Source organism: Fringilla coelebs (genome assembly GCF_963513975.1).
Source record: "Fringilla coelebs genome assembly, chromosome: 1".
NCBI lineage: Eukaryota > Metazoa > Chordata > Aves > Passeriformes > Fringillidae > Fringilla > Fringilla coelebs.
Window position 1 is genome coordinate 38,762 of NC_140028.1, and position 24,691 is coordinate 63,452.

The 24,691-nt window shown below is 49.2% G+C and overlaps 1 protein-coding gene across 2 annotated transcripts; it reads right to left on the reverse strand.

Annotated features, from left to right (window-relative positions):
- Positions 1–3: 3 nt before the first annotated feature.
- On the reverse strand, positions 4–19,666 carry FAM83H (family with sequence similarity 83 member H). Of its 2 annotated transcripts, XM_084201563.1 has the most exons (5): positions 19,547–19,666; positions 7,275–7,735; positions 5,765–5,929; positions 5,330–5,454; positions 4–3,208 (listed from the first exon to the last, which is right to left on the reverse strand). In XM_084201563.1, exons 2-5 carry the CDS (start codon positions 7,719–7,721, stop codon positions 565–567), a joined length of 3,381 nt encoding a protein of 1,126 aa, XP_084057689.1. In that variant the 5' UTR covers positions 7,722–7,735; positions 19,547–19,666; the 3' UTR covers positions 4–564. The 2 variants fall into 2 exon arrangements, with proteins under 2 accessions (XP_084057689.1, XP_084057688.1); XM_084201562.1 differs by lacking the exon at positions 19,547–19,666 and having other exon boundaries at positions 7,275–7,770.
- Between the last annotated feature and the right edge of the window lie 5,025 nt (positions 19,667–24,691).

Consider the following 24,691-nt stretch of genomic DNA (forward strand, 5'->3'; position numbering starts at 1 on the left):
GAGAAGATCAGAACCACAGATTAGGCCAAAATGTTGATTACAACTATTTTTTCTTTTTGTTGTTTGTAAACCTTCAAAAGGTGCCTCCTGTGTCTGATTCATTGTGAAATACAGAAAAAGCGTAACTGCACCTGAGAAAACATTGAGCTTTACATATTTTTTCCAGTTAATACCTGTGTGTGCGTATGTATTTATCTTTTCTGGCACAAACTCAAGTACTGAATTTTCCGGTTTTCATTTTTTTTCTGAAATTTGGTTGTTTTCTTCTGCTGAAAATATTCCTTGGGTTTAACAGAGACTATCACTTAGTTTTGTCCAGTAACAGAGACTTGTTTTTTAAGCACACTGGCATTTTAATTGTTTTATTTGGAACATAGTGTGATAAGGTTTGATACCACCTGACTTTATTGAGCAAACTGCCGTGGGAGGCTCATGCTGGGTACATTTCTGCTCACTTATCAAGAAGAGCATTGCCATTGGGGTTTGTAGCCATCATAGACAATTTTCTCCCTTGTTTCCCTGTGACAGTCAGTGATTAAATGGAATTAAATAGGATTTCTAGGATCATTTTTTGGTCTTGAAGGTCCCCAGGATTTTGGGCATGAATTTTCCCATTTTCTTGTCTTTGGCATCTGTGTCATATTCCTCTTCACTGGGACTCGTGTGCTCATCCTTCTTGCAGAACACCTCAAACCTGCTGTAGACTCGCTTCTCCTTCCGCATGTTCTCCATCTTCTTCAGAAGGGTGTCTCTGTCCTCCGACGGCTGCCGCTGCAGGTTCCGTTTCTGGCTCCCAAAGCTCTCAGACCTGTGGATGTTGCAGCTTTTCTCCTTTTCCCCTTTTCTTTCCAAGCTTGTGGTCGACCTGGAGAGGTCAGGGTTGCTGGTGGATGGCAGCTGCTTGGCCAGCTCGGCTCTGTTCTTCTGGCTGTTGGCAGAGATCTGCTCCAGGATCACCTTGGTGTCATCACGGAGGTTGCTGCTGTACAGGATGTTGGCTGTAGAGGACGGGAACCTCCCTTGCGTTGTCTGGCTGCTCTTGGGGGGGAGTGGTGCTGTGAATTTGTGGGGTTTTTCTTCCTCCATTGCCTCCTGGCAGTCCCCTATGGATGATCGTTTGAGCACCACTGCCTGCTTGTCACATTTCCCACTCTCAGAAGCAGGTTCCTCCTCCAATTTCTTTTCACCTTTTGGGTTCAAAAGCTGCTTCAGCCGTAGTGATCCTTTTCTTAAAAACTCCATGGGATTTTGCTCTTGTTTTGAACAGTCTTCCTCAGATTTGTTGAGAGAGCTGTCAGACCCTTGACTTCTAGACAGGCTTTCTAGAACTGAGGACGTAGTACTTGTCCTCACCTGTGGTTTCTTAATTTCTGTGTTGACTAATTTTGGAGAGTCTTCTCTGAAGGTCACTCTGTCCTTCTTCTCAGGAAGAGCCAATTTCTGAGTGTCTCCTACAAATATCAGGCTCTCCTTCTCTGGAAGAGGAGGTTTGTTCTCGATGGGGTAAAACCGGGATGACAGCTTGTCCACCTTAGTGCCAAGATGTGCCAGGGGATCTTTACTCAACGCGTCTGCAAGCTGGGGGGTGGATGAGGCCATTCCAAATGCTCTGTCCAAATCTCCATGCATCTTGTAAGTACTGCAGGAGTCTTTGGAGTCCAGCACTCTGCTCTCCAGAATCTTATACTGCACAGATTTGGTACATTTCTTCTCCGTATTCTGAGATTCCTCCTGTAGGTAACCTGAAACAGCTTTGGTGTGGGTGACCCGTTCCATGTCCTTGCCCACAGCTTTGTACTTCTCCAGCAGCTCGGCCACTTTGGAGGAGGCAGCCGTCTTGATGGTTTCATTGTCCTTCGTTAACTCACTGGACATTTGCTCTTTTTGGATCATCTGCACCTTTTCTATTGTGGTGTTAGGCTGATCTAATTTGGCAGCACTGAAAATCAGAGAGGACCTGAGCCTGGAGCTCCTCTGGATCAAGGGGTTTATCCTGGACCTGAAGGCATCTGGTTTCATGATCGAGGTTTCTTCACCTGCTCTATCAGAGTCTGCAGACTCCTTGGCACTGTCAATTCCCAGTGGCTTGCTATTGAAGGGTGTGGGGGGTTTGAAGGCTGGGACAAGGTCAGTGGGGTGCTTTGTGAGGGGATCCCCAAGAGCATCATTATATGCCTCGGACTCCATCGGCATCGGGAGCCCTTCATCTGGTTCAGACTGGTATGCGCTGAGGTACGAAGAAATCCTCCAGTTCCGTAACCCCGTTCTGTTTTCCTGCGTGTTCTTGTCGTCATCCTGCTCTTCATCCTTATCCTGTAGGAACAGGCGCTGCTCCAGGCTCTGCTTCTGCGTGGGAGAAGTCTGGCAAATGAATTTCTGTCCTATGTTCTGCCTCCGTAACATCATTCCCATGGGGCCGTTGCCCGCAGGGTTCAGCTGGTCGGAGCCGTGTCTCACCTCCCTGGAAGAATTTGAGGGCACGTAATCCAGCCGTAGGGGAAAACCCTCCTGTGGGAAACTGGGCTCCAGTTCAGGGTATCGGGATCCCTCTCCATAGTCTTCCAGTTCATTGAATCCCGGCCTCCCCCCTCGAATCCTCTCAAAGAATCCCTGAGGTCTGCCAGGAAGATGGGGATGTTCAAACTGGTACTGGTAGAACTGGTCCTTCTGGAAATGACTGGATTGGATTTTGAACTCGTCCATGTTGTTCATGAACATCTGCCGGGTGTACTGCTTGGCAGAAGCAAAATTTTCAAATGTTCCTTCTGCAAAACTGTGTCTCTTAAAAGCATCCAGCTCCAGCTGCTTGGAACGGAGGAAGCCCCTGACCGGATCCATCTGGGAATTCTCCATTTCCACCTTTTTGTACATCCGCATGGCAGACCCCTCCACTGTGTGCCGCAGCATGTCGTCCCGCCGGAAATTGGACAGGAAGTACCTGTCCGGATCCACCCTGTCCATGAAGGAGGGGAAGAGACTCTCGTCCCTCTGGAACATCAGGGGGCCTTTCTTGGGGAAGAAAGGCATGTTATTGCCGAAAGGAGCCATGGCGAACGTGTTCTCTGCCTTTGCCAGGACGTTGGCTGGAGGAACCAGAGGTTCCGACTGTGCAAACAAAATGCGGAATTCTTCATCAAAGCTGGCCACCAGCTCACCCTGGAAGATGTGTGCAATGCTCCTGTGAATCTTCTCAAAGGACCACATGAAACTGAAGAGAGAACAGAAGTGATGGAGTAACTCAGCTGTACCTGTTTTCATTAAAACATTTGCTCACCTGAAGCAAATTCTAAATTTTCTGATTGGGCAGAAATAGGGCAAACTAACAGCAGACAATTCCCCTGCAGCTGTGTGTTGCACATGACTGTTCCCAAACCTAACAGCTTGATTGATTTGGGATCACATCTTTGCAGAGAATTTTACAAGGCAATAAATTATTTCTGTTCTAAAAAGCCAGTCAGTCATGTCACCCAGAGTGAGCTGACGATAATCCTTGTGTGAAGCAGACGTTCTTGTCTTTAGCACTGTCAGTAATGACCTGGACAACAGCCAGTGTGTCCCCTCAGCACCTGGCAGGTGACACCAGTCAAGGGGACCCCAAGGGCTGGGAGATGTGCCGACAGAACCTCCGAAAAGACAAACCCAAGATCTTACTCCTGGGGTGGCACTTTCCACCCACACAGTTTGAGGGGACTGAACAGAAGGAGCTGGGCTGGAAATGGGGGAGGATGATATTCAGTGTTATGGCCTTCATCCTCCCAAGTCAAGCTCTGCTTTTTTTTCCCCATCTGCTGAGTGATGGGAAGCAGGGAAGGGATCCCTTACTTTGCCCTGCCTGTGTGTGAAGGTTTGCTGCAGCTGTTGAAACTGTCACAACCCAGGAGTGTTCTCACCTTTACAGTTCTCTACCACATCCTGCTGGGAATCATGAGGGACACCTTTGTGAAGTGTGGCTGCCTGCTGGGCTTAACCTAAACCCTTAGAATTACTGTCTTTCCCCCCCCTCCCCCCACAGATTTTTTTAATTTCCAGTGTAAAGAAGCTTGGTTTGGGATTGTCTGGGCTCAAGGCCGCCTTCAGTTGGTGTATCTACCTCCACTGCAAAATGGAGTATTTTTCCAAAAAAATTGGTACTCGGTGTCCTTCAGTGAGCAAAACTTTTGTCCCTGATATCCATGTGGAAGTGCCAGAATGCTGCTTTACCAATTCACCAGCCTATCTCTCAGAATCCCAGACTGGTTTGCGTTGGAAGGGACCATCACACCTTGTTTTACCCTCCCTGCCATGCACAGAGACACCTTCCACTAGCTCAGGCTGCTCCAAGCCTTGGTGAGCCTCATCTTGAACACTTCCCCAACTTCCCATTTCATTGTATTGAAATGATACAATATTGGAAAGCCGAAAGCCGTGGGAGTGTGGCAGAAGTAGTCCTGAACAATTTATTTGATGCTCTCATAAACAAGAAATTATCCAATCAGAACAGTTAGTTGTTTGGTACAGCATCAAATGTGAGTAATTATTTTCAAACATCAGGAAAAAAAACCAAAGTGAAATCTTACTGGCATGGAATGTACACTTTAATCAGATTCTTACAATTTTTTCTTCATATACTGTGTTTTTAAATACTCTTAATTCTATTTGCTTAACTTCCACTATGAGAAGCAACTCATGGTAGGCTTGGATCAACCTGGTTTAGAAGGCTTCCCTGCCAACAGCACAGGGAGAAACCATATGAGCTTTAGGGTCTGTCCAACCCAAACCATTCTGTGATTCTATGATTACATTCTCAGAGCATGACAGGTGTTTATCCCATCCCTTTTAATATGTGAAGGAGAAATTCTTCTACTGCAACTCACTAAAAACATTTATTCTGCCAGAAATGAATGCCTTATCTGGTAAGATTGTTATTCCCAAAAAGATGGTAATGTGTTAATGGCTGATCTCAATCCTAACTAAAACCACCCACCACTAAACCCCCCAACTCTCTGTTGCCCAGAGCAGCTGTGGCTGCCCCATCTCTGGAAGTGTTCAAGGCCAGCTGGATGGGGTTTGGAGCAACCTGGGCTAGTGCAAGGTGTCTCTGCCCATGTGGGGCTGTGGGGGTGGAAAAAGATGAGCTTTAAAGTCCCTTCCCAAACAAAACATGCTGTGATTTGATGATTCTGTGAGTGGAGGTCAAAGTTCATTTGGTCCAGGCTAAGATGAAAATCTTACACTCCTTATGCTATGGCAAATTCTCCCTGGGGATCAGATGGGAGCTGAGCTCCTCTGCAGCCAGCCCCATGCACAAAGCACCTGAGTCAGTCTCTCTGAGCTGGACAGGGCTCCTCACCTGTAGTTGCCACTCAGCACCACCATGCAGTCCACCAACAGGAACTTCTCCTTCAGGTGCCCCTTGAAGGACATCCCCGTGCGGCAGTAGTAGGTTGGGCCAGACACTGTCCTCACCCTCAGGAACTGCAAACCAGAAAGACACTGACTCAGATGGGACCCTCATTCCCTCCCCTGCCCCTTTCTCCCTGCCTCCTTTTAACCTCCATCCACCCCCACTGGGGTCAGCCAGCTCCAGTTTGTACACCGATGTACAAACCCCTTTCTCAGCACATCTCCAGTCCTTGCCCCATGTTGTGCCAGCTCTCCTCACTTTCTTCACGCTCATCTTTCACCAGGTTCTCCCCCTTCTCAGGTGTTTCCTGCCATACTGCCCTCTGTGTGGCAGGACACACTCCCTCAGGACACCAATCAGGTAGGGCAGGTCTTTGCTCACCTCCACATAGTTCAGGTTGACTCTGCACTTGGCAGCTGTGTCGAGGAAGAGCTGGGAGTTCATTTCATCCAGCAGGATGTAGACAGGCACCCGGCGAGAAGCAGCATCCAGCACTTCAAACAGCAGATCCACATCGGTGAAAACATCCATCACGATGGCCACCACCTGGGGAAGGGATGCAGGGCACATGAGCCACTGTGCTGCCTCATGCCCTAACCAACCGTGTATCCCAGCTTCTCACACCCCAGAGCTGCACTGTCCCCATCTCAGCTTCCTTTTGAAACAGGAAACATCCCTATTAAGGTCCCATTAAGCACTGTGGGCCCCGAACTGGAAGGAGAATTTCTGCCCAGTAAAGTGCATGTTCTGTGTATGCAGGTGAGGGGGAACCTCCCTGCGTGCTTCCTGACTCATCAATCAAATAATTCTATTAATTTTTTAGCCATGTAACCACACCGGATGGTATATGGAGCTGGTCCCCCCACTCCAACATCCCCGTTCCATTTTTTGGTAACTTCCTGTCCAGCATTCAGGCAGGCATTACTCAGCTGCATCCATGTGCTGATTTTATGGGAAGCAGCTTCACAGGTCTACCTTCCTGTCCTTCCCAGCTCCCTGAGTGTAAATACTTGATGGAAAGGGCATAAGGAAGGAATAAAACTCTTCTCAGTGGTGCCCAGGAAGAGGACAAGGACAAACTGAAACACAGGAATTGAGTGTTCAGTTACAGAAAAGCCTCTGGGACTGTAAGGAGACCATCAACATGGGAACAGGCTGTACAGAAAGGTTTAGGCTCCATCCTTGGAGATGCTCAAGGACATATCCTGAGTGACCCTCTCTACATGACCTCCTCGGAGCAGGAGGGTGGACAGGACCAGCTCTAGAGGCCCCTTCCAATCTCTAATGTTTTGGGATTCTGTGAACTCTTGGTGTATTTTAGCAAGGCCTAGGACACAGTGCCATCACAGCAGAGCAGAGACAAGCTTTGGTGCAGTCAATGGTGGATTTGGATCATCCTGCTCCTCTGTCACATTCTGGAAGCAAAGTTCAGGAAATTAGCAGAGGACCTGATGTTGCCCAGCCTGGAGAAGAGAAGGCTCCAGGAAAACCTTACAGCCCCTTCCAGTGCCTAAAATGGCTCTGAGAGCTCAGGAGGAACTTTGGACAAGGGCCTGGAGTGACAAAACAAGGGGAGTGGCTTTACACTGCCAGAGGGCAGAGTTAGATGAGATATTGGGAAGAAATTGTTCCCTGTGAGGGGGATAAGGCCCTGGTACAGTGTGCCCTGAGCAGGTCTGGCTGCCCCATTCCCAAAAGTGTCCAAGACCAGGAGGAGGTTTGGAGCAAGCTGGGCTAGTGGAAGCTGTCCATCCCCATGGCAGGGAGATGGAAGTGGATGACCTTTAAGGTCCCTCTGACCCAAACCACTGCACTATGATTCTCTATCCTGATGCTTCTCTGGCACATGTGTGATTTTACCTCTGCTCTAGCTGGGCTCTCCCTGTCTCACCTGCTGAGCTGCCCGGATCATCCTGCGAGCCTCCTCCTTAATGCTGGGGTTGTCTGGCGGGGGTGGCTGCACCAGCGTTGTCACCTCTGTTCCTCTGAAGCCAAAGACCATCGGCCAGCCCAGGTCAAGCTCAGGCACGGCCAGGTCTGAGTTCATGGGCCAGTAAGTCCCGGAGGATCCGTCCATGTCATTGTCCCCCGCCGTGTCCGTGCTGCCCTCCTGGTTGGCGTACTGGGGCTTCTGGAGGTTCTGGATTATGTGATCCACCTCAGAGCCACAGAGGAAATCGGGGGCCGCCTCCTCGGCCAGGAAGCGCTGGTAACTCTCCTTGCCCTCCTCCGTAAGCACATCCAGGGCCAGGCGGTAGTACTCCTTGTAGTGGGGGGGAAGGTAGTTGGGGTCCAGGGGGTTGTCCCCCTGTGAGGAGCTTTGGGATCGACGAGCCATCAGAGGAGGGAGAGCTGGAGGGAAACAAAAAACATCCATGAGATACAGGAGTGTCATGACAGCAACACATCCAACACCTCCTCCTCAGGGAGCAAAGGCAGAGATTAAAACAACATGGAGCAATGCTGGAGAAAGTTCAATCCAAAGCCATGGGAGCCTAAAATTAGGCAGAGGTGTGAGTCACTTAACCATTACCTTCACACAGTTAACTGTTTTGGGCCAAAATATGGAACAAATCAGCCAGGCAGCCCTGGGATAAGTAAGGCCAATGCATCCAACAGAATGATCAACTTTCTCTTTTAGGCTGCTGGTTGCTAAGCTTCAATTTATCATTTGTTTAAAAGCCAAGAGCAAAGCTCTAGGTGGTTATTATCTACACCCCATTAAAATTAATTTCCAAATGCTACAGAAGTTATTTACTATGTGTAATGTGGCCTTAAACCAAAAGTACCTGCCTGAACACAAGGGCACCCTCTGGACCCCTTAGAGATTGAGTGTTATCACCACCTCAGCACGTGAACAAAGCAGGTGGTGCAGAGGTGCAGGGGTATCCTGCTGGTGTAACACAGTCAGAAGGCAGAGGAGTCTCCATGAGATTAATGAAGAAATAAAAAACAAAGGATGCGATCACTTCTTCAGTCTCCTCATGTTGAGAAAAAACAGAGCTGATAGGGGCTCACATAAAATATTTGGCAATTGTCTATAGGGGACAATTATTTGAGACTATAGACAAATCTGATGTTAACACATTTTTGACAAAAAAGTTTGTTGTGCCACAATAGTAATATCTGACTGATTCCCAAAGTGCTCAAAGCACTTTGGCTTTAGACTCTGAACTAATGTCAATGCTGGAATGTTCTTCTCCTGCATCCCACCACTAAGGTGCCAGCAGAGATTTCCTCCTGATCCCAAAAGAGTGAGTGACTCCTGCTGAGTGGTGTTACTGAGTGAGCACAGGAGGTGAGGGTTGTTGCTGTCGCTGCCATCCAACACATCTGCTCCCAAAGCAGGAGGGATTGCCATGGACTGGGAGAAGATAAAACCTCACACTCAGGCTATCACTCATCAGGAGCTGTAAGGATAAACCAGTTCCAAGTTCTTATCTGACCACCTGCCCAACACACAGCAGTGCTATGTTACTCCTGCCTCAACCTCCCACAAACTACTCCTGCTCCAAACTGGAACTCCTGGTAAATCTGTATGATACAACAGGAAAAATTACAGTCTTAATGTAAGGATAAGAAAATCCATCAGCTTCATATGTGAGGTATTGCAACAGATAATCATCTCTATAGTTCTCATATGCAGCTGCCTATACAGTCTGAATTGTCTGTATTTATCCTCCCACTCTAATTCTGTCTTATTTTCTCTGTAAGAGAAGAAAGCACAGAGCACTCCAGTATGTATCTCTGGTGGAAGGTGCCCCTGCCCATTGCAGGGGTATGAAACAAAATGGGCTTTAAGGTCCCTTTCCACTCAGACCATCCTGGGATTCTGGGATTTTAGAATGCTCAAGTCACCAATGTTCCTGCTTTGAACTGTTTCAGCAGTGGCATTTTAAGGACTTGCTCCCACGTTCCATCAGTCTTGGACAGAAGAACAACATATCCAACTCATTCATACAGGACTCAGGAAGGGGACAGAGGTCCCACAGCAAACTGCTCACACTGCTCAGAGAAGGGAGCGTGAGAGACAAAGGACCAAGTGCAGCATCAAAAGGAAGAAGTATCAGAAGAACCCTCTGGTACTGCTGAACAATCAAAACAGCAGAGGAAAGGTCATGCTGGTGAAGTGGCAAAGCAATTTTGTATTGATTAATGTAATTATTTCACTACAGTTATAAATGAAGAGGGAGAAGACTGAGCTTTAAATAAGCATCAGGCAATACTGATTGTTACTGGGCAGGACCAGAGAAAACAGCAACACTACAGGTTCAGGAGGAACTCACACCTGGAGTGGGCTGGGGATATGGATGTTTTATTCCTCAACTCCCAAAAAGGGAGGCTTATGCCTGAACTATGATTCCTCAGTCTAGAGGAGACATCTACAAACTGTGACCAGGGCATCCTGCTGCCAGCACAAGGACCAAAAGGACAGAAGGTGAACCTTGCAGGTGGCAGGTTCAGAGGGACACCAGGAAACCCCTGTGCTCAGCTGGGCTGATCTGGGAGAAGTCTCATTGCTCTGTAGCTTCCTGACAGCAGGGTGCAGCCACGTGGGGGTCTGCTCCCAGAGTTTACAGTGAGGAGTCACCTGAGTTCCCCAAGTGGCACTGAGTACATTTGTGAATAAGCAGGGAAAATGGAACCAGCAAAAAAGTAAATTTGATGTGAAAGCAAACTGCTCCACGTGGGCTTCCCTGAGACACTGGGAGAACATGGACACGGAGCTGGGGGTGTCCTGGTATCACTGAACCCAGCAGTGGGGGTGGGCTGCTGGCCTGGATGATCAGAGAGGATCAGGGGGGGCCTGTAGGGGATGTTTGGAAGGGACCTGGAAAAGACCCCGGCTCATAACTGTGAAATAAAAACCAGAAGTTGTGTTTGTGCCCCCACAGGTGTCTGCCCCGGCTCTTCATGTGTTCCATGGCTTGGAGCCACCTGGTCTGGTGGAAGGTGTCCTTGCAGAGGGTGGAACAAGATGAACCCCTTCCAACCCAAACCATTCTAGTGCTTTGATGATGCCATAAATTGCTGGCATCCTTTAATTCCCTGGGTTGCAACAAGTAAAACACCATGTTGATGAATTCTCAGTTTACATGGAAAATGCTGGTTTGTACATATAAGTAAGTATGTAAATAAATAAGTAAATAAATAGATAAATATATAAATAAATAGCTGTATACACACACACACATACATATATATACACACACGCAAAATTCAGGATATTTCATTTATCTCCCAAAATCCTTCCCTGTCAGGTAAAGCAGAAGGGAAGAAAGTACCTGGAACGCCAAAGGATATTTATGACCTTTTGTCACTTTGGTGGGTGTGAGCTGAGTTCAGGTCAAGGAATAAATAAAATTTCTCCTGCTACAGTCTATCTTGCTGACTTCAGATGGATTCTGCACTTAGTTAATGGATTTTTATAATTTTGTTTTGCTCTGTTCCAGCCCCTGGGATCACCTGTTTGCAGCTGGCAGAGCTCTGAGGCCCTGGGTCAGATTTGGTGTCATGAAGCTGCTGACTGCCAGGCCAATTCTCCAGTTCTGGATCGAACCATCCACTATTTGAAAAGCAATTCCTCTCCAAATCAGATGTAAGCAATCACATGCCATTTCTGACTGATGTTTGTGTGCCAGAGGGAGGTTTCTAAGACAGGACTGGCTTTTAAATTCCTGTCTTTTCACTTCTCTCTTAAGCAGTCTTGCTCCGTTCCAAGTGTGTCCATTATCCCAGTACAAGGCTAGATTTGGTGGAGGAGCAGTTCACATGCCTCAGGAAATAGGAGATGGAGACTACTTAGTGTGCCACATTGCCCTGCTATTTTTTTACCCCAGAACTGTGTATTCTATATATTTGTAGGCCATTCCATGTTTTAAGCCTTGATTCCTTTTAACCAGAGTTCAGGGAGCATAAGGTCATGTTTCCCCTCAGCTGGACAGGAGCCTGGACACACATCAGTTATTAGAGTTATCAGCTCTCTTCTTCCCTGATGGCTGGGTTCTCCTGGATCAGGGGCACCTAAAACAACCTTCAGGAGACTGAGGGGAGACCTCAGTATGCTCCACAACTTCCTCACGAGAGGAAGAGGAGGAGCAGACACCGATCACCTCTCTGGGGTGACCAGTGACAAGACCTGAGGGAGCAGCTGCAGCTGGATCAGGGGAGGGTTACGTTGGGAATTGAATAAAGGTTTTTTCCCCAGAGGGTGGTTGGGCACTGGAACAGGTTCCCTGGCAGAGTTCAAAAAGCATTTGGACAACACTCTCAGGCACAGGGTGGGACTCCTGGGGATGGTCCTGTGCAGGGCCAGCAGCTGGACTCGATGTGTGGCCCCTTCTAACTCCGCTTACTCTGTGATTCTGTGACTCCAAGCAAGGGTTGGCTCCTTGTTTGAACTTCACCTGCAAATCTATTTCCTGCAGCTTCTTTCACACCAGGAAAAGACAAATGTTGTATTTCTGGAATTCTGAACCACTAAAACTATCAAAGAAACTGAGCCACAAACTGAAAATACCGCAGATGTAGATTTTCAGCCTGTAAGTACTGATTAATCGAGAATTTTACTTATTTACATGCTTGTTTATTTTATTTAATTAGGAATTTAATTTTATTTTAATTGCTGGTCCCAGTTTACAAAATCTTCTGACATGAGTAATGAGGATTTGAGGAAGAAATGAGAATGCAAAAAGAGTAAGGTGTGGCAATTTGCTTGGGGGTCTTTATAATGGGTAACAAAATATTTTTTTATAATGGGTAAGATAATATTTTTTTATAATGGGTAACAAGATATTCTTTGTGCAGCTACAGCTCAGGCACTGAACGGTCAGTGGGTAGAGGAGGAGAAGAGCTCATGCCAACCCAGCACCCGCAACTGTGAGATGTGTTCAACTAGAGGGAACCATTAACATCTCTCCTTCCATTCCCATGACAATATTGGAAAACTAAGGCCTGAAGTCCCCTAATTGAAAAACCCTGCAGTGCACCTCCAGAAGGGAAGAGGAAAACTCAAGCACATCACCAGTGTCCTCCACGCCCTCAATAGCCACAATTTTACTGGAAAAGCTTCCCAGGAAGAGTGGGAGAGAACTGCCCCAGCATTAGACAGGAAAGGAAAGGAATCCTGATACATCCTGGCAATATGACCTGGAAAAAAATTCCAGCAATTGTTTGAAGCTGGATGTTTTGAGCAGAAAACACTGATACAGGACCCGAGACATTCTTCAGACCACTGAGCACACTAGCAACATCCCTACTGATTCTGCAGCCAAGCCCCTGGTACTTGAAGGAAAGAAAAATTCCAGAAGCTAAATTAGGCAGCAAGGGAGGAAATCTACTTCTCCCCATCACCGAGCCCTTAGGCCTTGGGAAAGTCACTATAAATAAAGTGCAAACAAGCCATAGCCTGGGCAGCAATTGAGGTGCTCACACACAGGCTCTCCATGTCACCTGGGATGCCTCAAGGTACCTGGCCTGGCCTCCAGCTGCTGCTGAGGAGGCTGTGGGTCTCTGCATGGCAGGTGTCACACTTTAGCTTTAGATGCCCAAAGGCACCTGGAATGTCCCAAAACCCCCAGGTTTCAGAACCAGGATTACTCCTCCAGGATCAGTGACCGAATGCATATGTGCAATGTGCCTATCTGTACCCCCTTACAGGTAATATCCAAGAAATATGGGATAGGATTCATCTTCTAACAGACATGCTCATGTTTGGCCAAATAGTCTCTTAATTTTTCTCCCAGACATTAACAAATCAGCCTGCTAAAGCCTCAGTGCTCAGACCTCAACTGTTTTAACTTGGAGATTCCCCCTTACCCTGTCACACAATCCATCCTACCAAGCCCCTGCTTGGAACTGTCAGTGCTTTATATCAGAATTTACCTAGAGGATGGGAGGCAGCTATGACAGGAGGATGAGTCAGATATTGGGGACACACTCCTCCCTGTGAGGGTGGTGAGGCCCCGGCACAGGCTGCCCCGAGAAACTGTGGCTGCCCCATTCCTGGCAGTGTTCAAAGCCAGGCTAGATGGGGCTTGGAGCAGCCTGGGCTAGTGGAAGATGTCCCTGCCCATGGCAGGAGTGGGGGACTGGGTGAAATTCAAGATCCTTCCAACCCAAAACATTCTGTGATTCCTTTCCAACATCCCATCTAAACCCTGTCTTTTGGCAGTGGGAGGCCATTCCCTCTTGTCCTGTCAATCCAGGCCCTTGTCCAAAGTCCCCCTCCAGCTTTCCTGGAGCCCCTTTAGGCACTGGAAGGGGCTCTGGGGTGTCCCCAGAGTTTTCTCTTCTCCAGGCTGAACAGCCCCAGCTGTCCCAGCCTGGCTCCAGAGCAGCAGGATTCCAGCCCACACTGATGTGTCACAGTGTTACTTCTTCAGACATTCGAGAAGTGTGTTACCATTATTTGGCATTTCACGCACTTCTCTGATATCCCAAGTGATCATTCTATGAAATTATGTCCATAAATTTAGAAGTATCACCATTCATGATCAGAACCTTTAGAACCAAACCTGCAAAATTTAGTTTCTCCCCAAGAAATCCTTCTCCTAATGCAATGGCTGGGACAAGCATGAGCACAGACAGGTACACAGAACAGTGTGAAAAGCACCACAGAATCTCCCGAGCTGGAGGCGACACACAAGGGCCACCAAGCCAAACTCCTGGCCCTGCACAGGAAGCCCCAAGAAGCCCACAGAAAGAAGGTGGTATGAGTACTGCTGGCACTCTCCTCCGAACACTGATCCGGGCCTGTGGCTGGGTTTGGCAGGAGGAAGCTGCAGGAAAACAGAAGGCAACTCTGTGGCTGTTTGCAGCAACTCCTCCCATGCTCGGGGGCAGTGGATAAAGGAGAGCACGAAGCAGCTTGTTGGAAACCCAACAAGTGGGAGATGAAGGCCCATAGAATGGGCTGAGGAGAAACAGGATCCAGGTCTGCTCCACCTGACTGCCTGGGCTGTGCCAAAGACACTGCACGGCTGTGGCTGCTGCTGCTGCGGCTGCAGCGGTGCATGGGGAGTCCCAGTGGAGACACTCCCCTCCATGGCCAAAAAACCATCAGGAGGAGAGGAACAGGTGGAAAGGAAGGAGAAGGCAGGTCTCAGCAATCCCTATGCTATGATCAAGGCAGGGGTGAGGAGGGAGTCTCCGAGGGAAATTTCCCTTCAGCTTGGCCTGAGATCTGCCCCTATACCCACTGGTATAAATGGGAGTGACTTTACTGGCTATGATACCTGTCACATGCATTCGGTTTTGAGATTCCCAAAAGCTGTCAGACCCCCTTAATAAAGGGAAGAATCAGATGTGATCACAGCCTGCAGATTCCTCCACACTGAAAAACACTCAACCACATGGAATATTTAATGTAAGGAAAAGTGGCTGACAGATGAAGCTGGAGGTAAAAACTGTCCCTTTACCTCTGGATTCATTATAGGAGCAGAAACCGGGAAAAGCACAGACGTGTTGACGTGGTCAGCATTTGGTGCTTGTCCATATTATGTTCCATTTCAACAGACTTTTACTGTTTTTTTCCTAACAGAGCAGCAGGAAATCACAGATTCAGACATGTTGTGATCACCACAAAGCCCTACAGATTAAAATAAATAAATAAAAGGGCCTGCCTTTCTCCAGAGCCTTCATGCCAGGTGTGAATCAAGAGTGCTGGACCGTGTTTGCCCAGTCTAAGCAAAAGGGAACCGGCTCAGTGCTCCCTTTGTCTCTCATCTGCTGTGCCTGGTGCCAGCCCTGCTGATGCCTCAGCACCTGGGGCTGGCTCCATCTGCCTCCCTGTGCTGACTCCAGTGCTTGTTGTTACGTGTTCTGCCTGCACAGCCAGTTCCCAGGCTGCCTCGCTCAGGTGATCCCTTCCCTGGCCGGACCTGCTCCGCTGCTTTGGGACACTCCCAGGAGCCGAGGCTGCCTGGAGCACCCAGGAAGGAACTGCCTGCGAGGAAGCAGGGCTGGATCCTACAGTCTGCAAAGGGCTGGGAAGACCCAAGCTGTTCCCCAGACCCTTTACGTGCAAGTACAGACAAAAGTTCCTGGGCTCAGCCGCCTCATCTTCTCACTGCCCTAGACAGCACCAAGAAGAGAAAGACAGCACAGACTGACTGTTCTTTAGGCATGCTCTGCACAGCCAGCCACAAACCACTCTGTGCTATCAACACTCGAAGGACTTCCAAACTATGGGCAAGAAATGAATCAAGGCACTTTTGATCCCTGTGATGGGCCTCACCTGGCCTGTCCACCACATTCAGTGGCATCAGTGACATCTCCTAGGGTGAGCTGTGAAAAAATTCATGTTTCCAAAATGGCTCTATACACCAAATTTACAAATCAATTATTTAAAAGAAAATATTTAGCCTCAAAAAAATCGGAAAGATCCTATGCAAACAAACTGCTGATATTCTGGGAGGGTTGGGTTTAGGAGAGGACAGCAATGCCTGAGGGAAAATGACTAGAGCAGACATGGTGACAATGAGACATGGAAAGTGTTAGCTTGCTCTCAAGAAAATGTTGCACTTGGTAGATGATCTGGGAAGGGACCTGACTCCTCGAATATGGTTTAAGGTGTGGGGTTTTTAATTCTGCACTGTGTGATGGAAGGACAAGCCAGTGCCTTCTGATCTTGCTGCAGAGGAAGAACCTGTATGAACAGCAGGACATGCTTGTCCTCTCCAGAAGCTGCTTCTCATTTTCTGTCCCAAGGGTTGCAGTTCTCCTGAAAAGGATCCTGCCAGTCTAACAGGGGTGCAGGATCCATAGTTCTGAAGTGTAGCCCAGAATTTCCTACTTTGGACCGAACAGGTGGCCATGGAATTGTACAAGAGCTGTGGCAAAGAGGAAGCTGCCCAGAGAAGCTGTGGCTGCCCCATCTCTTGAAGTGTCCAAGGCCACGTTGGATGGGGCTTGGAGCACCCTGGGCTAGTGTAAGGCGTCCATGGCAGGGGTTGGAGGAGATGGTCTTGAAGGTCCCTTCCAACCCAAACCATTCCGTGGCTACATGATAATGGAGGTTGGACACCTTCCCATGAACTGCTCTTCTCACCAAGCAGGGCTCAGGCACATTCCTGACAACAGGACAGGGAAATAGGGTAAATAACCTGGACTAGGCACTTTTTTAGCTACAACTGCCTCTGCCAAGTCCTAATTCTTATTTTTTCTCTTTCCATTCTTCTCTCTGCATTTTCTGATGAGTTCCATGTTCTCCTTTTCAATGTCCTCTTCAGGCAGTAGGCTCAAAGCCTGGGTTACTGTCAGAATTTCTGGTCGGAATTTGTTATTCCTGTTACAATGCTATATAATGCTCCCAGACCTTCTCCTTCGGTCATCTGAACAGTTGATCCCTCTGCGTTAATCATCTGAGAGAATGACACCCCATTCTTCACTCTGGATGGTCTTATGTGGATCTCAGTCATCATTAAAAAACAGACAGTACCCTGCCTGCTGCTGGGAGTTTCACTGCAGAAGTTTTGGCCATCAGATGAGAAACTGCTTCAATTAATCAACTTTTTACTGGGTTTCCAGAGATGGCAGCTGCACTTTCTGTGTTCATACCTGTGGCAGCTGACCCTTATAAAAGGTTCCAAGAACACTTTCTGTGTCCCAGGTGAGCAGTGAATGCCCTGAATGCTACAGGCATGTGGCAGAGTAGAACTGGTGCCTGGTCTGCACCTCCAAAACCCACTGGACTCTCACTCATCTCTGCTTACTAGGGCAAGGGATCCCACAGAACATTCTTTGCTGGAGAATCAGAAAGTGGCCAGACATTCGGAATATCCAGGGGATCTTTCTGCAGGCCAGAGGAAGGGAAAAGTGGCAGAAGAATTACATGTTGTAATTTTCTTTGTGAAGTGGTTACTGAGACACCTGTCAACGTGTCCCACAGTGGCAGCATGTGAACCTGTCAGCCTTAACTGTCCCATGCAGCAAGGGTACAGAGTGGACAGGGAAATCTGAGCTGTGGGGAGTCACCAGCACAAAACCTGATGTTTACAGCAGCTGGAAATTAAATGTCATCCTGCAGGTAAAAGGTGTTTCTTAGCAGATTATCTGAAAAATCATGGAATCCTTTGGATTGGAAAAGCCCCCTGAGACCCTCAAGTCCAATGGTTCTCCCAGCACTGCCAAGGCCACCACTAACCCATGTCCCAGTGCCACATCTACGATAGCAATGCTCATGTCACATTCACTATCCTGCAGCCAATCCCTTCCGCTGGGTTTTTATTCAAAAGGTAGCAAGAAACAGAGAACTTAAAAAAAAGGGACAATCAATGTAAGGTCTAATTTGGGGGAGAACCATGTGCTGCCCTTGACTTTTACTTCCCCACACACTGATTTTAGAAATGCCCTAATCAATCTCCTCCTCCTCATTAAGACTACAAAAATCCAGCACATGGGGCCTGATAAGCAGTCCAGACGTGTCCCATGTAACTGTAAAATGCAAAGAATTCCAGTCCTGCAGGGTTTGGAGGTGAATTTCCATTGCCTGGAAAGTTTTGGTTGGCAGAAAAATTATGTCTAGAACATGGGTGAATCTGTCCTGAGCCACAGCCCTGCTCTGACACAAGCGTACAGACATTTCCACACTTACAGAATCTCAGAATCAGAGACTGGTTAGAGTTGAAAAGGACCTTCAAACCCATCTTGTTTCACCCCCCTGCCATGGGCAGGAACACCTTCCAATAGATCAAGTTGCTCCCACCCCCATCCCAGCCTTGAACCTTCCAGGGACGGGGGAACAATAACTTTTTCCTTTGGCATGCAATTTCCCCTAAACCATATGAAGAGCAAGACATTTTCCCCCCCTCAGAATACTCCTATTGCCAGGTCACAGCAAATCCAACTCTCTTTTACCACTCAAATGCAACTATAAAGTCCCTCAGGTAAATAGGAGTGAGACCAAAATGAAAACAATTTGTTTCCCTAAAATGCAGCTCCCATGCGTCCACCTGGGCCTGGGACACATGTGCTTGCCTGCCTCCTGATCCAGGGAGAACATCTGCACAGGGAACTGGGAACCGGTGCTTAGCACTGCTGCCACTGTCACTGCTCCAGTTTGGGGTAGTTTGCTGTTACTGACCTATTTTTGGCCTCTCTTGCAGTTGAGCTTATTGCAGCTTCCACAAATTAGATGTTTTGAGCAGCAGAAGGATGTGATCAGTACTTCTGCTCCTTCACAGGTGCCTCTTCCCTTTCTAACTGTTCTAGATGGAGAACCCAATCCTCAGGCCAGGCAAGATCCACAATTGACCCCTATTGACCTGGCCAATTTAGAGTGAGCAACACGGAACCATCCCCTTCCTGTCCTCACACACAAGTCCTGAGGTCTGTCAGGCTCACACCTATGGAAAACTCAGCAAGTGCTAGCCCGTGTGCCTGTGCACGCTTGTCCACACACATCTGTCCATTCTCCTGCCTGTACGTGCAAGGCTGTGCCAGGGCTCGTGGGCCGTGTCAGCAGTCAGTGCACACCCAATCCCTGTGTGTGGAATGTAGGGGCTTCGGGAGCTGCTTCCCAGCTCCTTGCCCACCACAGACCTTGGCACATCCCCTCTGTCCCAATCTCTTGACCATACATGCCCTACAGCGTTCCTGATCCAAACAGGAGACCGGGTTGGGCTTTGTTATGGGGAGCTCAATCAGGCTGCAAGACTCTTCCCAAAGAATGAGGCTGAGTTTGAGAATATCCACTCCAGAGGGATTTCTCAAAGGGGAACATAACCAATTGTATGAAGTGTTTGATAAACAATTCTGATCTGAGGACAGAAAGTGGGATCCCTTGCCATCCCCTGACACAGGAGGTCCCCTCCTTCACCATCTCCAATCCCTGCTGCCTGTACTGGGATGTCCGGGGTCCATTCCTTCCCCATCCCCAGTCCCTGCTGCCAGCACTGGGGCATTCTCTCGCCCCCCTTGCCTCTCTCATCTCCTTCTGTCGCTCTCCCTTCCCGCCATCATGGCGTGACTGGGAGCTCCTGCCACTGGAATCTGCCTCCATAGAAGCAGCAACCTCCTGCCCATGGATTGCCTATGAATTCCCTGTCCCAGATACCAGGTGCCCAGTTCTGTGCAGAGCAGCAGGACAGGCCCTCCCCAGCCCTTGCCCTCCACCTCAGGAAGCCCTACAGGTACCCCAGGAGGTACCTGCCCTTCTCCTACCTTACCAGGGAAGCCGGCCAGGTGGTGGGTAGGTAGTGGGTCGCTCTCTGGCTCAGGCGGCCATGCAGGTACCCACGAGGTCTCCACCCTTCTCTACCTTCCCAGGTGAGCTGGGGCAGGTGGTGGGTCACTGTCTGCTCACTTGGACGTGCCTGCAACCTGATTCACCTGGGAGCCAGGCAAGCGAGGCTCCACCCAGGGCAGAGCGGGGGTGAGTAAGAGCGAGAGAAAGGCAAACTCCGGAGAACTGTTCCCTCCCCAGGCGCGCAGGGAGCCAGAGATAAGGGCTGCGCATTCCTGAGCCGCCGGAGGCCTCTCCCTTCCGTCTGCCCCGAGCCTGTCAGACCAGCTCGGGACTGGCAGCGGGGTAGGGCTCGCCGCAGCCCCGGTCCTGTCCCGGCCCGTGACACGGACCCCAGCCCAGCCCCGGGCCCAGCCTTCGGCCCCCAGCCCCGGGTTGGGCCCCTGGACGCTGGCCCCAGCTCGGTCGTAGCCCTGCGGCTCCCAGGAAGGGGGATTTGGGCTCCTCGGGCACTTGTGGTGCTCTGGGCCTGTTGGGGACAGACGAGCAGCAGCTCCTGGGCAGTGGCACCGTGGAACAGGAGGGGCCGGGGGTAGCGCCCTCTCCCCTGTGGCGGGACCGTGGCCCCGGGCGTGCCGTGGAAGGGGCTTTGATGAGACAGCCGTGGCCTCCTGTCCACCCCCATCACCGTCCCCGCTCCCGCAGCCGGGGCCCCGCGGGCAGGGAAGGGTTAAGCGAGATTCCCCGCAGCCCCGGGCGTGGCAGCGCCTGTTCCACCTTTCATGTCCCAGCTCGTCCCGCCCGGCCGCCGCCGCCGTGAGGGCCGGGCCGGCGGTGACTCAGGCGGGGCGGGGAGACGCGCGGGGCTGGGGGTCCGGCGGGAGGGACGGAGGGCCGAACCCGGCTGGGGTGTCGGCAGTGCGGGGACAGGCTCGGGCTCCTCTGAGGAGCTGGAGCGTGTCCAAGGAGGGAACAGAGCTGCGAAGAGTCTGCAGCACCGGGCTGAGGGAGGTGGGGGGCTCAGCCTGGAGAAAAGGGGTTCATGAGGGACCTTCTCACTCTCTACAATTCCATAAGAGGAGGGTAGAGCCAAGGTCAGGCTCTGCTCCCAGTTAATAAATGACAGGATGAGAGGTCATGGCCTCAAGCTGCACCAGAAGAGGTTCAGGTGGGATATTTGGAAGATTCCTCCTGGAAAAGGCTGTCCAGCCCTGGCACAGCTGCCCAGTCCCCATCCCTGAGGAGACTGAACAGTGGTGTGACTGTGGCACCTGGGGACATGGGCTAGTGCTGGTCCTGTGAGTCCTGGGGGAGCAGTTGGCCTCAGTGATCAGTGAATCATGGAACAGTTTAGGTTGAAGGGACCTTACACCTCATCCAGTTCCACCTCCCTACCATGGACACTTCCACTAGCCCACTGCTCCAAGCCCTGTCCACCCTGGCCCTGAACACTGCCAGGGATGGCGCATCCCCAGCTTCTCTGGGACCCTGTGCCAGGGCCTCACCACCCTTACAGGGAAGGATTTCTTCCCAACATCCCAACTAAACTCACCTCTGGCAGTGGGAAGCTATTCCCCTTTGTCCTGTCACTCCAGGCCCTTGTCTAAAGTCCAGATCTCTTGGGAGACCCTTCAGGCACTGGAATCGAGGTAACGATTCATCAACGGCTTGGCTTCTCTTCTGTGGACAGAACACTTCTGCTCTCTAATGGAATGTAGTGTTGTCTTTGTTTACATCTTTGATATAGTCCCTCTTCTGTCATCAGGAAACTGCAAAGGATCTGTTTTGAGGCCCCCAAAATGATGGTGTTGCTGGTAGTGTCATGGTTATGATATGGCTATTTAAGGCAGGACCTATCAGACCGAACACTGGTGACTGCTGCAGAGGTGGCTGTATCAGCACCAGCCATCCCAGACACCTTGGAATGGTGCCACTATGTACATGGGGCAAATTCAGACCTTCCAGGCCAAAACTATGAACTGTAGCTGAACCCCACTGGAGACACGGGAGCTACACCATCTATCTGGTATCTCACATATAAACTTAGATTGGATAAGCAGTGCCCCTGTGATTCAGAATGAGCTGAACCAATCCTGCTTGTAAGGAAAGTCAGTTTCAACATGAGTTTGGAGCTTTCCCCTGTATAATACTGAAATATGAATTGGTGAAATCCCTCAGAAAGGTTTAAACTCTTTCATTAGTTTTTCTACAAGGTTTCAGTGTGTAGCTTTACAAACCTTTTATCCTTAAATGATGATGACTTGTAGTAAGAGTCTGGAATTATCTGTAAAGGAACTTAAAATCTTTGTGAACTTTGGTTTTTAGATTCTATCAGCCAGCAAGGACCTGTGTGAGTTATTCCAAGATGTTTCACCGGGATTAAATCCCAGTGAAAACACACTGGCCTTCCCAGAGCTTGTGGTCAGAACTACCCCCTACGCTCTTGTTTCAGCCTTTATCTCACACCAGTTTAATCTACTTCATTAAGTCTCATAACCTGTATTTGAGTTAAGTATTTTTCAGTAATGTATCTTTCAGTCTTCTCACTAGTAAATAGAAAATATTTTAAACCTCTCATTTTCTCTTTTCCAAATCACTTAAAAAGTATTGGTGGACCTTTTCTGTTCCAGCTTTTCAAAACTAACTTTCAAATCTGAATATCAAACAGGATGCTTTTACTTTCAGTTTCACTACTGCTGTATACACAAACACGTCACCAACATTTTATTGGAGTAGCTTTGACTTCTCCTGAGCCAATTTCTTTTGCACTCCAGAGTAAATATTGCCTGGAATTGCTGATTTTAAAGCTATTCTTAATGGAATAAAAAGGCCTCATCCTTCCACTTGGGAATTAGTAATAACGTTTTGCTACTTTTCTATTCTGAATGTTAGTTGTCTATTTTCTTGTATTATTTCCAAGATAATACTGGTTATTTTAGAGAACCTTCTTTCCCTGTAAATGCAATGTACGTGTGTAAGTGGTGTTTGTTTTACCCCATGTGGTTAATCCAGACATCATCAATCTGGGACACGAGTGTCCCTTGTTTGAAGGCCGTTGGCAGAGGGAGCCTGGTGAGACATTGGTGACAAACAGTAATTACCTAGTTGGGATTACTGCACTAATCCAGTGTAACAATGCAAACACATTGTAATTCATGAAAACCAAACAAAGTGTGTGGAATGAGGTGAGACCTAATTTCAGATTGTGGTAGCTGCTTCTGCTGGGACTGCAGCTCTCAGAGCCAGCAGAGCAGGCAGGAACACCCTGAGCAGCTGGGAGAACACTGAACAGCTGGGAGACACCCTGAGCAGTTGGACAGGTCATGCTGGGGTACTGCTCCAGCCCTCAGTTTTGGTAACAGCCTGAAGAGGAGCACTGTGAGGGGTCTCAGCAGTGACCAAGAGGGGATTGCACAAATTTGTGTCCTCAAGTGCCACAGAATTCAGGACACATGGGGATATGGCACTCAAGCATGTGGTTTAGTGGTGAACATGGTGGTGGTGGTGCTGGGCTGGTGCTTGGTCTTGGTGCTCTCACAGGTCTATTGTAACCATAATGATTCTGTGATTCCATGATTTTAAAATTGAAATCCTGGAAATCTGACCTGATGGAAGCTTTGCTTCTGGTAGGTTTAGATGGGATCATGGGAGGAAGTTCTCCCCTGTGAGGGTGGTGAGGCCCTGGCACAGGTGCCCGGAGCAGCTGTGTCTGTTCCTGGGTCCCTGGCAGTGTCCAAAGCCAGGCTGGACAGGGCTTGGAGCAGCCAGGGACAGTGGAAGGTGTCCCTGCCAGAGCAGGGGTGGGATTAGATGGGCTTTGAGGGCTCTTCCCACCCAAAACATCCCATGATTCTGTGATTACCACACAGCCCCTGGCTCCATCCACCAGTGAGCCACTGGCCCGCTGTGATCACTGACAGGATGTGAGGAACAGACACATTACCTGCCCCAGAGGCACCACAAGCACAGACAAGGTAATCTGGAGAGCAGGAACTCATTCCAGAGCCGCTTCTCTAGCAGTGCAGATCCACAGGCTCTTTGATAGTGGAGAAGGTGGTGAATCTTCCCCTTGACTCCACATGGGTGACTCATGCCAGCTGCCACTCTGGGTTTGATCTGCTCAGGCTCTGCATGTGTACATATCAGATTATCTGGGTTAAGTGCAGCTTTGCTTTTTCCCTTTATCTGTCTGCTCTGAAGCTGTTGAACATGATCTGCCTGTTTTTATGCCAGCTCAGTTTCAGGAGTCCCAGGCACTGACTGGCACTGAGCTGATTTTTCTGCAGTGACCGCAGGCTTGGTCAGTCATCTCATGGGTCCCTAATGCAATTCCCACCCCTGCTGTGCTGACAGAATTGAAAGTCTTCAGTGGTTGCACGAGTCATCCCGCTCTAGTTCTTCACAGTGACTTCTTTAATGTGGAAAATCCCACATTATTCTTACAAGCAGAACTAACATCTGCATGGAACTCTGGGTGTGGGAACAGAAATGTGGTCTTGCACAGTTTCACTGTTAGAAGTTTGCTTTTCTAAAGAAAACTGCCTTCAATTAAAGGGGCTGATGAGGAATAATCTGCTAAGAATCAATGTTGTATTTATACAGCAGCAGTGCTGGGGTACCAGGGCAGGAAGTTAGTGTGAGGGTTTGCTGTTTTGCTGTTTACCAGTGCTCAGCCCTGATGGCTGTCCTTTCCTTCTGGGGAAAACCCAGGAAGGGTCCTTGACCTAAGGAAGGAAGGTCCCTGGGATCAGGTCACCTGGCCTTAACTATGTCCCACTGGAGAGTCCTCTGTGCAGATAGGGGGATTCAGAATATCCAGTATGATCTGAGTAAGAGAAAATCCCGACCTGCTTGGCTGGGCCAGTCCCCACTCCCCCTCAGGAACAAGGATATCCAGAGCCAGAGCTCACCCTGCACTGGCAGGGCCTCTATCTTCAGGAGTCACGGGAGACACATTTTAATTCCTTGCCCAGACTGGTCGCAGTTTGAACCTTCCTTCTGAGGGAATGAGGTGCAGACACTGATCTCTGTGGTCACCAGGGACAGGACCTGAGGGAATGGCTGGAGTTGTGTCAGGGGAGGGTTAGACTGGGTATCAGAAAAAGGTTCTGACTGCAGAGGGT

Excerpts from the sequence above, each read along its gene's own strand:
- FAM83H (XM_084201562.1), bottom strand. The coding sequence starts at position 7,760 with ATGGATGTTTTTTGTTTCCCTCCAGCTCTCCCTCCTCTGATGGCTCGT. Across the intron at positions 5,930-7,274 it reads TGATCCGGGCAGCTCAGCAG|GTGGTGGCCATCGTGATGGA; the intron begins GTGAGACAGGGA and ends TCCCTTCCCCAG. Across the intron at positions 5,455-5,764 it reads TCAACCTGAACTATGTGGAG|TTCCTGAGGGTGAGGACAGT; the intron begins GTGAGCAAAGAC and ends TCTGGTTTGCAG.